The following is a 14,296-nucleotide window of genomic DNA, read 5'->3' on the forward strand; positions in this document are numbered from 1 at the left end:
ATAAAATTTCAATGCTGTTGGAACATTAATTATAAAATAATAATATTGGAAACCAAATGTCATTAGTAAGATTTCTTAAATAAAAATTTTTTCTAGCAGGTAAAATTTTAAATGATTTATTTTTGAGACAGAGCATGAACATGGGAGGGGCAGAGAGAGAGGGAGACACAGAATCTGAAACGGGCTCCAGGCTATGAGCTGTCAGCACAGAGCCCGACGTGGGGCTTGAACTCACGGACCATGAGATCATGACCTGAGCTGAAGTCAGACGCTTAACCGACTGAGCCACCCAGGCGCCCCTTAAATGATTTTTTAAAAACCTCTATACTTAAATACAATTAAGTGAGAATATGGGGCCAGCTCAAATGTTCAGTATCTACAGATACCAGGAAAGTAAAATAAATGTATAAAGTGGGTAGGTAGAAAAGTGCATATGCATGCATTGTAGAGGTGGAATAAGGCCTGAATAAGTTGGAGAGTCAGAGCATATGCTAAGTGCATGCTGCTGTTCAGTTTCCTCCTTTAAGTGATAGTTGCACAATGGGTTCAGTGTAGTTCAGTTTTATATTAAAAGAGAACTTGCAGAATCTGATATTTCTATGAGCTCTCCTGATTTTTAAAATATTAGATCAAAGTTTTTCTTATGTGTTTTTTTTTTTTTTTTTTTTTTTTTTTTTTTTAAGTGTGAGCTAGCATTTGACGAACAGGTCACCAGTTGCAACATTTGAGTTAAGACAATATTTGGAAATTAATTCTGGAATATTTTATTACTATTTAAAACAACTGAACTATTCCATATGTATAAAATAACGCAAAATAAGTATGGTAACAAGTATCAGGAGAGATTGTAGAAGTCTACAGATAAGTTGGTGTGTTATGATAGAAAAACTTTAGCATTTTCTTCCTGTAAAAGTTAGAAAAATCTGAAAAGATGGTGTAGGAATGTGTGCCTAGATTTTTTTTAGCTTGATAACACTGAATTGGATTGGAATTCACTGAACTGATAACTGTTAACTTTTCTTTTTAAAAAAAAATTTTTTTTTTTTTAATTTTTATTTATTTTTGAGACAGAGACAGAACATGAATGGGGGGAGGGTCAGAGAGAGAGGGAGACACAGAATCTAAGCAGGCTCCAGGCTCTAAGCTGTCAGCACAGAGCCCGATGCGGGGCTTGAATTCATAAAGTGTGAGATCATGACCTGAGCCAAAGTCAGACCTGAGCCTGGCCTGAGCCACCCAGGCGCCCCAGTTGTTAACTTTTCAATTCAGAAAAGTCGTAAGTGGCTTTGTTATTCAAGTGCATTTTTAATAAAGATAGAGTGACATGCTCTTTCCTAGTGTAGATCCTCATTACTTTCAAGATGTAAATGTAAATTTGCTGTCTTTTCTGTTATCAAGGATTTTAAAATACCAAGTAGTGCAACATTAAAAACTCCTCTGGTTGCTGTATTTGATGATTTGGACATAGAAGTGGAAGAAGAAGATGAACTTAAGGCAAGAGGTAAAATCTATATAACACTCTTTTCTATGGTACTACACATTTCTTTAGGAAATTGTAATGTGAAAATTTCAAACTCGAGAAGTGAAAGAGACTCTGTAGATGTTGATGGCCTAAATAAATAAATAAATAAAATCTAAAATTTGGCCTAGTACAATTGTATTTGCAGGGAAAGCAGACTGACAACTTTTGAGTGATGCTTGGTTTCTCTGGCATCACTTTACCAAAGCCCTTAGTATAAACTATCCATATACAATTTAGTACAAATTTTGTGTTTTATAATTGATGCAAGGGAATTTTAACTTTTTAAATGTTTATTTAAATAATTATCTGAAAATTAACACTTCAGTAGAATCCTGACCTCTGAGTTGTTCAAGTTGATATTTTGTATTTCCATAATGTATTTTGTGGTTTTTTTCCCTTAGTTTTTAACTATTTTGAGTTATCTCTGTACCCAATGTGGTGCTTGAACTCACAACTCTATGATCAAGGGTTGCATGCTCCACAGATTGAGCCAGCTAGGTGCCCCTATTTTGTGTGTTCTTAACATAGTTTGAGAACTGTAATAAGTATCATACATAGTTACATATTCAGTAAACACTTAGAAAATTAAGTCACTGCATTATTGAGTGATGACATAATTTATGATTGTTCTTAATAGGTCTTACAGGTTTGAAAAATATTGGAAATACTTGTTATATGAATGCAGCTTTGCAGGCTCTTTCTAATTGGTAAGTATAGAAATTAATTTTGTATAGCTTTTTAAAGTCACTCTTTATCACAGTTCTTATATGGCAGTTATACTTCAATAAAACTGTTTCTAAATGAAAAAAAAAAATAAAGTCACTCTTTGAGCAGAAAACCATGCTGCTGGTAACCTGTGGCCATACCACTCTGAACGTGCCTGATCTCACCTGATCATGGAAGCTAAGCAGGTCGGATCTGGTTAGTATGTGGATGGGAGAAAATCATGCTGCTCTTAATTTGCTAAAAAAAAAAAAAAAAAAAAAAAGGAAAAAAAAAGAAAGAAAGATGAGTCAGAGGAGGAAAGAAAGAAGTATACTAATAGTAATATGAGAAAGAGTTAACAATTCTATTCAATTTCCCTAGCCAATAGGATCGCATAAATCCTTGGCTGTCCTTCTTCCCTCAATGAATTCCTCTCCTTCCCTCTCACTTTCTGAAATGACCCCATTTAAAAGATTCTGTGGATTAACTATGTAAATGTCCTGAAAAGTTTCTTTTTTCTTTCTTGTTAAGTAATCCTGAAGGTAGAGTAGGCAAGAAACTGGGTTGGTACTAATCCATTGTCCCAGTGGGATTATTCATGCCTGTATTTCCTGAGACTGCTGGTTCTGGTGTAAACCCTAGTTAGTTGTGTGCCTTTGAGCAAGTTATTTGTTTTAACATCTAGAAAATGAGAAGCTTGAACTAATTACTCAGATCACTTTTTTTTTAATGTTTGTTTTTGAGACAGAGAGAGAGAGAGAGAGGGAAACAGCATGAGTGGGGGAGGGGCAGAGAGAGAGGGAGACATATAATGGAAAACAGGCTCCAGGCTCTGAGGTGTCAGTACAGGGCCTGACATGGGGCTCGAACCCACGAGCCAGGAGATCATGACCTGAGCTGAAGTCAGATGCTCAACCAACAGATCCACCCAGGTGCCCCTTCCTCAAATCACTTACAGAGATGCTATGAAAATATTTTGTACTTTTCTGTAGGTGAAAAGTCTTTAATAAAAAGTATTCAGGTTTTTTTTAATGTTTATTTTTGAAAGAGACAGCACGCAAATGGGGGAGGGGCAGGGAGAGAGGGACACACAGAACCCCAAGCAGGCTCCAGGCTCTGAGCTGTTAGCATAGAGCCCAATGCGGGGCTTGAATCCACGAACCACGAGATCATGACCTTAGCCAAAGTTAGACATCCAACTGAGCCACTCAGGTGCCCCTAGATTTTTTGTTTCTTAATCATACTTTTACAGAATAGGTAGGGGCAGCATGGAATGCTCTGTAGACATCTATTGAGTCCATCTGGTCCAACATGTAGTTTAAGTCCAGTGTTTATTGATTTTCTGGCTGGAAGATCTATCCATTGTTGGAGATGAGTATTGAAGTCCCCTACTGTTACTGTATTGCTGTTTATTTCTCCCTTCATATCTATTAATACTTGCTTTGTTTATTTAGCTCCCCTATGTTGGGTGCATATTTATAGATGGTATCCTTTTTGATGACTCAATTCCTTTATCATTGTATAATGGCCTTCTTTATATCTTTTAGAGCTTTGAGTTAAAGTCTGCTTTGTGGGGGCGCCTGGGTGGCTCAGTCGGTTAAGCGTCCGACTTCAGCTCAGGTCACGATCTCGCGGTCTGTGAGTTCGAGCCCCGCGTCGGACTCTGGGCTGATGGCTCGGAGCCTGGAGCCTGCTTCCGATTCTGTGTCTCCCTCTCTCTCTGCCCCTCCCCTGTTCATGCTCTGTCTCTTTTCCTGGGGTGAAAAAAAAAAAAGTTAAAAAAAATGAAGTCTGCTTTGTGTAATGTAAATATAGTTACCTATATTTTCTTTTCATTTTCACTTGCATGGAATATCTTTTTAGGATAGCCAGCTTTTTTTTTTTTTTTTTAATGTTTGTTTATGAGACAGAGACAGAGCATGAGTGGGGGGAGGGGCAGAGAGACAGGGAGACACAGAATAGGATAGCCACTTTATTGCAGGGCAGGGCTTGGTCCTTTGCCCAGTCTTTTTCCTGTAACTGAATAGATTCACTGAGGTTCCCTCCAGCTAATCATGCTCATAGAAGATAATATTGCCTTTTTTTTTTTTTTAATGTTTATTTTGAGACTGAGATAGTACGTGTGTGAGTGGGGGAGGGGCAGAGAGAGAGAATCCCAAACAGAGCCTGTCATGCACAGAGCCCAACATGGAGCTTGATCTCATGAACTGTGAGAACATGACCTGAACTGAAATCCACAGTTGGATGCTTAACTGACTGAGCCACTCAGGCACCCCAACGGTATTGCCTTTCAAATTGCTAACTGAGCCACCAGATGGATAGTAGTACCACTTACTGAGATGTAGAAGCCTAGAGGAAGAATAGATTCACTTGAAGGTTAAATTTTGATCATGTTAAATTTAAGATGCTCAGCACAGCCATCAGTTTGGATATTTGATATAAATCTGGAATTTAGATGAGATATTTGACTTTCATAAGTTTGACTGTCATTGGCATGAACATGAAAATTTAAGGACACCCCAGGAAAAGAGTATATAGGGAAGAGAGGTAAAGTCCTAGGATCCAGTCCTGAGGGACTTTGATATTTATATATCTGGTAAGAGTCAAAAGAACAGTAAAGAAGGGAAAGAGTTGCCAGAGATAAAGAAAAACGGAAAAATTCATCATTGTTCAAGAGAATGGTTGCTCAAGAATGAGGGGTAGGTCACTTGTAATAAATGCTACTAAGAGGGAGTGGAAGATGTTGACTGCATCTGGCAGCATTGAGGAGTCTGATACAGTGGGGTCAAATTTGATTTGAATGGGTTGAACACGAATATGAAGAAGTGAATGTGAAGCTGTAAAAGGGAGCAAAGAAATGATAGATATGGGGCTGTATGTGCTACCAATTTATTGAATGACCGGAAGTCAGTCATTATTAAGCTTTGATTCCACTTTTACATTTTTCTTTTTTTTGAATTAGCCCACCTTTGACACAGTTTTTTCTTGATTGTGGAGGACTAGCTCGAACAGATAAGAAACCAGCCATTTGTAAAAGTTATCTCAAACTGATGACCGAACTGTGGCATAAAAGCAGGTATGTACTTAATGTATTTATTCTCTTTATTATTATTATTTTTTTAAGTTTATTTGTTTTGAGGGAGAGAAAGCACATGGGGAGGGGCAGAGCAAGAGAGAGAGAGAATCCCAAGCAGACTCCGTGCTGTCAGGTTGGAGCCTGACGTGGGGCTTGAATCCACTTAACCGTGAGACCATGACCTGAGCTGAAATCAAGAGCCAGACGCTTAACCAACTGAGCCACCCAGGTGCTCCTCTTTATTACGTTTTTAAATGAATATCAAATATTAAAAGGATATAGGTGCACATATATAGAGCTGAAAAAAAGTAAATTTGAGACAAGTTCATTTTACAGTATGTTCTGTTTCAAACTGAACATCCAAATGAAGTATCTGGACTGCAGATAAGTCGAAATGCTAAAGCTGCTATTACTGACACTTGAATTTTAATGCAGGAGTAGACATTCTCACAACACTAAAATCAGACCATAAATACTTAGGTGAATGTTCATTTTTCTGCTTATGTTTATTTCCTGTAAAGTGTAGCATTAGAAGAATAATTGTTCAATGTAATATTTTACTAATTTTGTTTTAGAATTATTCAGAAAATTGTGTTTACCATTAGTCCTAACTGCTCAACCTTATCTGTAAAGAAAACAATCATAAAGCTTTTTTTTTTTTTTAAAACCTCACAAGACTTTTGAGATCTTGATTTGTAATGTAAAAATTTCAGTATTTAAAGTTTTAACATTCCCCTATTCCTAAGTGCCTCAGTTTTCTTTGAGATATTTTACCCCCTACTAAGCATCTCTTAAGTCAAACAAAAATTTGTTACTATTTTGATTTTAACATGCTAGGAAAAGAAAATGGCTTTTTTTTTTTTTTTTTAAATTGAAGTGTAATTGATACACATTGTTATCTTAGTTTCAAGTATATAACATTTTTTTTAAACGTTCATTTATTTACAGGTACCTGGGTGACTCAGTCTGTTAAGTGTCCAACTTTGGCTCAGGTCATGGTCTCACATCTCACAGTTCGTGAGTTTGAGCCCCATGTCAGGTTCTGAGCTGACAGCTCAGAGACTGGAGCCTGCTTTGGAATCTGTGTCTCCCTGTCTGTCTGCCCCTCTTCCGCTCATGCTCTCTCTCTCAAAAAAATAAATAAACATTAAAAAAAATTTAAACTTTCATTTATTCATTTTGAGAGTGAGAGAGGGCATGCGTGTGGGCGGGGTGGGGGGGGTGCGGGGTGGCCAGGGGCAGACAGGGAGAGATAGAGAATATCCCAAGTAGGCTCTGCACTATGAGCGTGGAGCCCAACGTGGGGCTTGAACCCCCAAATAGTGAGATCGTGACCCGAGCCGAAACCAAGTCAGACACTCAGCCAACCTAGCCACCCAGGTGCCCTTCAAGTATGTGACATATTGACTGGGCAATTCTATACATTACTTAATGCTCACTATGGTAAGTGTAGTCACCATTGTCACCATACAATGTTATTAGAATATTATTGACTATATTCTCTATGCTTGACTTTTCACTTTGTGACTTACGTATTTTATAACTTGAAGTTTGAACCTCTTAATCTCCTTTATCTATTTTGCTCATCCTCTTCACACACCTAACCTCTGGAAACCACAAGTTTGTTCTCTGTGTTTAAGAGCCTTTTTTTTTTTTTTTTTTTTTTTTGCTTGTTTTGTCCATTTGTTTCTTAAATTCTACATATAAGTGAAATCATTCGGTATTTGTCTTTCTCTGACTTATTTCACTTAGCATAATAAACTCGAGGACCGTTCATGTTGTCACAGATGGCAAGATCTTACTCTTTTTTATGGCTGAGCAAATATTCCATTGTATATATACCATCTTGATCCATTCATCTGTGGATGGACACTTAGGTTGCTTCCGTATCTTGGCTATGGTAAATAATGCTGCAGTAAACATAGGGGTGCCTATATATTTTTGGATTAGTGTTTTTATTTTCTTTGGGTAAATACCCAGGAGTGGGACTGCTGAGTCATATGTTATTTCTGTTTTTAATTTTTTGAGGAGCCTTTATGCTGTTTTCCAGAGTGGCTGTACCAATTTACTCTCCCACCAATAGTGCACTTGGGTTCCCTCTTCTCCATATCTTTGCCAACACTTGTTATTTCTTGTCTTTTTGATACTAGCCATTCTGATTAGTCCTCAGCCCATCTTTTAGATCGCTTTTTTTTTTTTTTTTGGTGTTGAATTGTATAATGTCTTTATATATTTTGGATATTAACCCTTATCTGATAGATCATTTGCAAATATCTTCCCCCATTTATGAGGCTGCTTTTGTTGTTGTTGATGATTTCCTTTGCTGTGTGTAAGCTTTTTACTTTAGTCCCAATAGTTTATTTTTCTTTGGTTTCCTTTGCCTGAGGAAAAATATCCCTAAATATGTTGCTAAGGGTGATGTCTAAGAGATTATTGCCTGTATTTTCTTTCAGGCATTTCATTGTTTCAGGTCTAACATTTAGGTCTTTAATCCATTTTGAGTTTATTTTCATGTAAAAAAAAAAGAGTATGATTTTAATGAGTTCTTTGGGGCTATGAACATTAAAGAGCCAAGGGGCGCCTGGATGGCGCAGTCGGTTAAGCGTCCGACTTCAGCCAGGTCACGATCTCGCGGTCTGTGAGTTCGAGCCCAGCGTCAGGCTCTGGGCTGATGGCTCGGAGCCTGGAGCCTGTTTCCGATTCTGTGTCTCCCTCTCTCTCTGCCCCTCCCCCGTTCATGCTCTGTCTCTCTCTGTCCCAAAAATAAATAAAAAACGTTGAAAAAATAAAAATAAAAAAAAAATAAAAAAAGAGCCAGAATCCTCCATTGTCATTTATCCCTATTGAGTGTTATCCAGTGCTGCTACAGACTCTATAGCTAGAATTAACCCTTAACTGCTGTTTTTTAAGCTTCTTTGCCCTGAATATGTATTTTAAACTTAAAATTCCTGAAAGTTTATCAGACTTCAGAAGTGTCAGTACAGAATTCTAAAAGTGGTTAAATATCTGGGGTACTTGGGTGGCTCAGTTGGTTAAGTGTCTGACTTTTTAAAAAAAAATTTTTTTTAATGTTTATTTATCTTTGAGAGAGACAGAGACAGAATGTGAGTGCGTTAGGGGCAGAGAGAGACGAAGACACAGAATCCGAAGCAGGCTCCAGGCTCTGAGCTGTCAGCACAGAGCCCGACGCAGGGCTCAAACTCACGAGCTGTGAGATCATGACCTGAGCTGAAGTTGGACGCTCAACCAACTGAGCCACCCAGGCACCCCTAAGTGTCTGACTCTTGATCTCAGCTCACGTCTTGATCTCAGGGTGGTGAGTTCAAGCTCTGCATTTTGCTCTGCATTGGGCATGAAGTCTACTTAAAAAGAAATTAAAATCTTATTTATGTCAATTATACTCAAGTAAAAAAACCAGAATTCAAAAATTTAGATAATGTACTAGGTATATTTATCTTAATTATCCCAGGAATTTTTTTTTTTTTAATTTTTTTTTTTTAACGTTTATTTATTTTTGAGACAGGGAGAGACAGAGCATGAACGGGGGAGGATCAGAGAGAGAGGGAGACACAGAATCTGAAACAGGTTCCAGGCTCTGAGCTGTCAGCACAGAGCCCGACGCGGGGCTCGAACTCACAGAGTGGGAGATCGTGACCTGAGCCGAAGTCGGCTGCCTAACCGACTGAGCCACCCAGGCGCCCCAATTATCCCAGGAATTTAAAATAATTAGAATTTTGTTTTAAGTAATTGTAATTGTTTTTGAAAAATAGAGCATGATCATTTCATTAGGATCGAGAGCTATAAAATATATCTTAATTGTCTTAAGTATATCTTAATATAAAGCTATTCTGGTGAGCCTATGAAACATAACACTGGGCAATTTTTAATGACTTTGTGAAACACATTAACAACTTGAATTATTTTTTTTTAACTTTTTAAAAAATATTTATTTTGAGAGAGAGAGAGACAGAGCACAAGGAAGAGAGGGGCAGAGAGAGAGGGAAACACAGAATCCGAAGCAGGCTCCAGGCTCTGAGCTGTCAGCACAGAGCCTGACGCGGGCTCAAACCCACAAACTGCGAGATCATGACCTGAGCCGAAGTTGGACGCTCAACTGATTGAACCACCCAAGTGCCCCTACAGCTTGAATTCTTGATTGTTACTTACTAAAATAAAAAGTAAAAATTTTAGATTTCATTCATCACAGATTTCTCATTAAAAATGTTATCTTCCTCAGGCCAGGATCCGTTGTTCCTACTACTCTGTTTCAAGGAATTAAGACAGTAAATCCAACATTTCGGGGGTATTCTCAGCAGGTAAGTCTTCATTCTTTTTCATTCACAATCTTAATGTTTAATAAGTTTGAAAAATGCCATTATGCATTATGCTTTTATGGAGCCTTTTGTATTTCTTCCTTTATAATTTATTTGTCCATTGTCTTGGGTCATCCTTTCTTGTCTGTTTATTTACTGACAATAATAGCCTATTGTCATTTTTCTGCTTATATTTTTCCACCTTTCTCATAATTTTATGTTTTTCTAGAAATTGTTAAATTTTGGAGTGCATAAATACGTCTCTATTCTAATGCTTTTAGCTTCAAAAAGTTACACATATAAAGATAAATTTTCAACTATATTTTATGCTTTAATTTTTAAAATATTTAATTCTTGGGGCGCCTGGGTGGCGCAGTCGGTTAAGCGTCCGACTTCAGCCAGGTCACGATCTCGCGGTCTGTGAGTTCGAGCCCCGCGTCGGGCTCTGGGCTGATGGCTCGGAGCCTGGAGCCTGTTTCCGATTCTGTGTCTCCCTCTCTCTCTGCCCCTCCCCCGTTCATGCTCTGTCTCTCTCTGTCCCAAAAATAAATAAAAAACGTTGAAAAAAAAAAAAATTTAAAAAAAAAAAAAATTTAATTCTTCTCTGCATCTGTCATTTATTTTGTGTTACAGTGCAAATTTCATTTTTTTTTTTTTCACAAATAGCTAACTAATTGTACCAGACTACAGATTTGGAAGAATTTTCTTTTCTGATTTTAGAAATTTCTTCTTTTTTAGTTTTTATGCTTACATTAATATTTTATAGGGTTTGTTTCTGGGCTTTCTGATTAATTGCATTGATCTGTGTTTTGTTGAAGTGGTGCCAATGGCAGTTTCAATTATTGTAACTTTATATATTCCTTTGATATTAACACCTAACCCTCGCATATTTTTCTTTTTCAAAATAATACCTGTTCCCTGTTAATTTTTTCTGGTGCACAGACACCAGAGACTGATTTCTTAGATGTGAGTTGGTCTATAAATTTATAAATTTGTATCTTCTTTCTTTCTTTTCTTTTTTTAAATTGAAGTATAGTTGACACATAATGTTACATTTGTTTCAGATGTACAGCATAGGGATTCCACAATTTTATACATCATGTTATGCTTGCCACAAGTATAGCTACTATGTAGCTATTATTTATCACCATATGACACTATTAGGATACCACTAGTAATATTCCCTTGCTGTACCTTTCATCCCTGTGACTTACTCATTATGTAACTGGAAGCCTGTGCTTCTCACTTTGCTTCACCCATTTTGCACATCTCTGTACCCACAAATTTTCAAAAAGCATTCCAGGTTGATTAAGGATTTTTCTTTGAGATGTAGTACAAGATTGGAAAGCTTTAATTTTAAGCCAAAATGATAAAATATTTGAATTTAGGACATCTCTGAATTCTAATTGTCATATGAGGCAAATCCAGTTGTGTTTTTTTAATGCCTCTTCATTTTTAAAAAATAGCAGCAGTACTAAAAGCTGACCTCCAGATCATCTTCAGTTTTTAAATTACTTTTGTTTTATTTATATAATTATTTAGAACTCAGTGCTTCCTATTACTTCTTCAGGGCCTTATGTTCTACTAACTGGTGTTTCCTCAGTATAACACTACACCTTTAGAAATCAGTTGAGAAGCACATTTTGTATATTTTTTCTTAAGTTTCTACATACACATATTTTTAATGAAGTGGTAATATGTGTTGTTTATATATTAGGATGCTCAAGAATTCCTTCGGTGTTTAATGGATTTGCTTCATGAAGAATTAAAAGAACAGGTCATGGAGGTTGAGGAGGATCCTCAAACTATAACGACTGAGGAGACCATGGAAGAGGACAAGAGCCAGTCAGATGTAGATTTTCAGTCCTGTGAATCTTGTAGCAGCAGTGATAAAGCAGAAAATGAAAATGGGTCTAAAGGCTTTTCTGAAGATAATAATGAAACAACAATGTTAATTCAGGATGATGAGAACAATTCAGAAATGTCAAAAGATTGGCAAAAAGAGAAGATGTGCAATAAGATTAATAAAGTAAATTCTGAAGGAGAGTTAGATAAAGACAGAGACTCTGTGTCTGAAGCAGTTGACTTGAACAACCAGGAAACTGTCAAAGTGCAAATACACAGCAGAGCTTCAGGTGACAATTTAATAATTGGAAAATGATAGTGTTTCCTTTGTAGACAATGTGTACAAGATAGCATATTTGTATTTATTTGTATTATATTTGTAATTTCACTGTTTTCTGATTTTTGGAGAGAAAATTAGCATGGCCTGTGAGTGAAATCAGACTTATTTCTAGTTTACATGTTAATGTTCCCAGTCTGTATTTAGCATAAAAAATGAAATAGACTGATTAGCTTAATATTTTATGTGCAGGATTATGATCAAGTTTGAAGAAAGCAGGAATAAAATAGTTGTTACTTTTGGGCTAAGTAGTAGAGTTTAGCAATATTTGCATGTAGAATATTAAGTTAATGTCATTTTATGTGGATTCTGTTAAGATCCTGGGGAAAAAGCAAAATAACTCAAATTACAATTCTGTAATCTTACACACTTTTAGATTTAGACTACTGTCATTGGAATACTATCAGCTATGAAATATTTGGCATATATTTTGATATAGCAGTTTAACTATAATGAATCCTGTTATGATAGATTATTACCAGAATACTAGTGTTTTTTTTTTTGTTTTTTGTTTTTTTTTTTTGAAAAGAGCAAGTGGCCAGATGAAAGATAATTAGGTTAGATTGCTTTGCATTTTACCTTTATTTCTTCAAAAGTTAATTTATCTTGGCCTAGTGTGATACTTAATTTTCCAAAGCACATTAAAAACCATCAGAAGTTTAAGTTCTTTGATCTTAAAATAAGTGGCAGACAAGTAACATAAAATTTTATCTTTTGTAATTTGAAAAGAATAAAACTAGTAAACAATTTATTTATGTATTGAATGAGCCCAAAATTTCTTCTTGAGGAAAAGGATATTTCCTTGAACACAGGCATAGTAGTGGTTCACCTGTGTGTGGTGCATATTGGTGTTCTAGTCAGGGAAGTCAGGAAAGCATTTTAGGCTCCTTAGTTACAGTGGCCTTATTTTAGAAGTTTAGATGCTTTTGGAAGTTGTTTGGTCAGTAAATATTGAAAGACAGCCTAGGCTTCCGTAGACTGCTGTTCAGCCCGCCCTTGTCAAAAGCCTGATTAAGGGACTTAGTTAAGGTTCTTTATTGCTCCATAGCAGGCTTTTTCTTATACATGGTGACTAATTGATGAGCTAGATCAGGGATCTGAGCTTTTACATTTTACAAAGACATGATTAAAAAATGTGACAAAGACTGTATATAGGATGCAAAACCTGAAAGACTTATTATCAAGTTTTTTACAGGAAACATTTGCCAATCCCTGACCTTGATAATACTAACTTTATTCCCTGACCTTGATAATACTAACTTTATTCCCTTCAGAGAGGGTGAGTGAGTCTCCTACTCTTTCTCCCTCTAATATTACGCAGTCTTCATTTAGTCATGGTTGGAATCGTGAGAAATGCTTATGTGAAAATAATAAAGGTGACTTACTTTGCGTTATCTGGAAAAATCTCTGAAGTCATTCAGTTTCAGGGTCCTTATGAACAGTTCTTTTTTCTTCAGATACTTATTGAGCACAATCCCTTGCCCTGAAATCTGTATTGTATATATATACTAGGACTCCAACAGCACAACTGTCAAGATAGTGGTCATGAAGTTTTTATTTTCTTGATTCATAATTTCATTCTAAAAAAGGTTCTTTTCTGATAAAGGGATGTATTTCCTTTTATCACAGTAAGAATAAAATAATTTATGATTCTGGCTAAGTTTCTTCTTAGATTTTGATTATTATGTTAGTTTGAGAAGATAATCTTTTTCTCCTACAGTTTCAAAGCTTTTTAAAAACTATCATAAATACTAAAAAATACTAAATTAGAACAAATACAATTCTCTTTGGCTTTATGTTACCACTGCTCACTTCCTAAATTGCTAGCGCAGTAATGTGTTACAAACATTATTTGGATTCCTAGGTGGAAAATCACTGTTATTTTGCTTAGCAAGAACTTTGTCTATCAAATATTTCACTTGACATTTATTAATGGGAATTGTGTTTAAAATCTCAAATGAAGAAACCTTTAAATTAATTAATATTATTTGATAAGTGGGATAATTTTACTATTTAAGGTAATAATACAAATTTTAAATATTACAGAATATATTACTGATGTCCATTTGAATGACCTGTCTACATCACAGATCCTCCCATCAAATGAAGGTGTTAATCCACGTTTATCAGCAAGCCCTCCTAAATCAGGCAATTTGTGGCCAGGATTGGCACCCACACACAAAAAAGGTAGAAGTTTCAGTTATTCAGGTTCCTTTGTTTTGATAATTTAAAGTGTTAATTATGAAATATTTAGTACTTTAAAATTGACAGCATAATTTTATATAACCATGATTTGAAATTTTTGTGTGTGTGTGGCACAAATTTACATACAGTAGAATTCACTCTTTTGGTGTAGAGTTCTGGATTTTAACACATGCATAGATTTTTGTTACCACCACACAAACAGAATATAGAACAGTTCCAACACCCCCAAGGAATTCCCTTATAACTACCCTTTGTAATTAGATCATCCCCCTACCCCTCCGTAAACCCTAGGC

General features: G+C 36.1%; 1 protein-coding gene across 5 annotated transcripts in view; it reads left to right on the forward strand.

Moving 5' to 3' along the window:
• USP33 (ubiquitin specific peptidase 33) overlaps positions 1-14,296 on the forward strand; it is a 64,652-nt gene that overhangs the window by 24,779 nt on the left and 25,577 nt on the right. For 4 of the 5 annotated variants that reach the window (XM_058716914.1, XM_058716913.1, XM_058716916.1 and 1 more), the window contains 6 exons: positions 1,399-1,501; positions 2,160-2,229; positions 5,190-5,303; positions 9,541-9,619; positions 11,334-11,751; positions 13,845-13,985. In XM_058716914.1, coding sequence (XP_058572897.1) covers positions 1,399-1,501; positions 2,160-2,229; positions 5,190-5,303; positions 9,541-9,619; positions 11,334-11,751; positions 13,845-13,985 — 925 coding nt within the window. The remainder of the gene's footprint in view (positions 1-1,398; positions 1,502-2,159; positions 2,230-5,189; positions 5,304-9,540; positions 9,620-11,333; positions 11,752-13,844; positions 13,986-14,296) is intronic. The other variant, XM_058716917.1, reaches the window with a different exon arrangement.

The sequence above is a fragment of the Neofelis nebulosa genome, chromosome 2 (genome assembly GCF_028018385.1).
Source record: "Neofelis nebulosa isolate mNeoNeb1 chromosome 2, mNeoNeb1.pri, whole genome shotgun sequence".
Classification (NCBI taxonomy): Eukaryota; Metazoa; Chordata; class Mammalia; order Carnivora; family Felidae; genus Neofelis; species Neofelis nebulosa.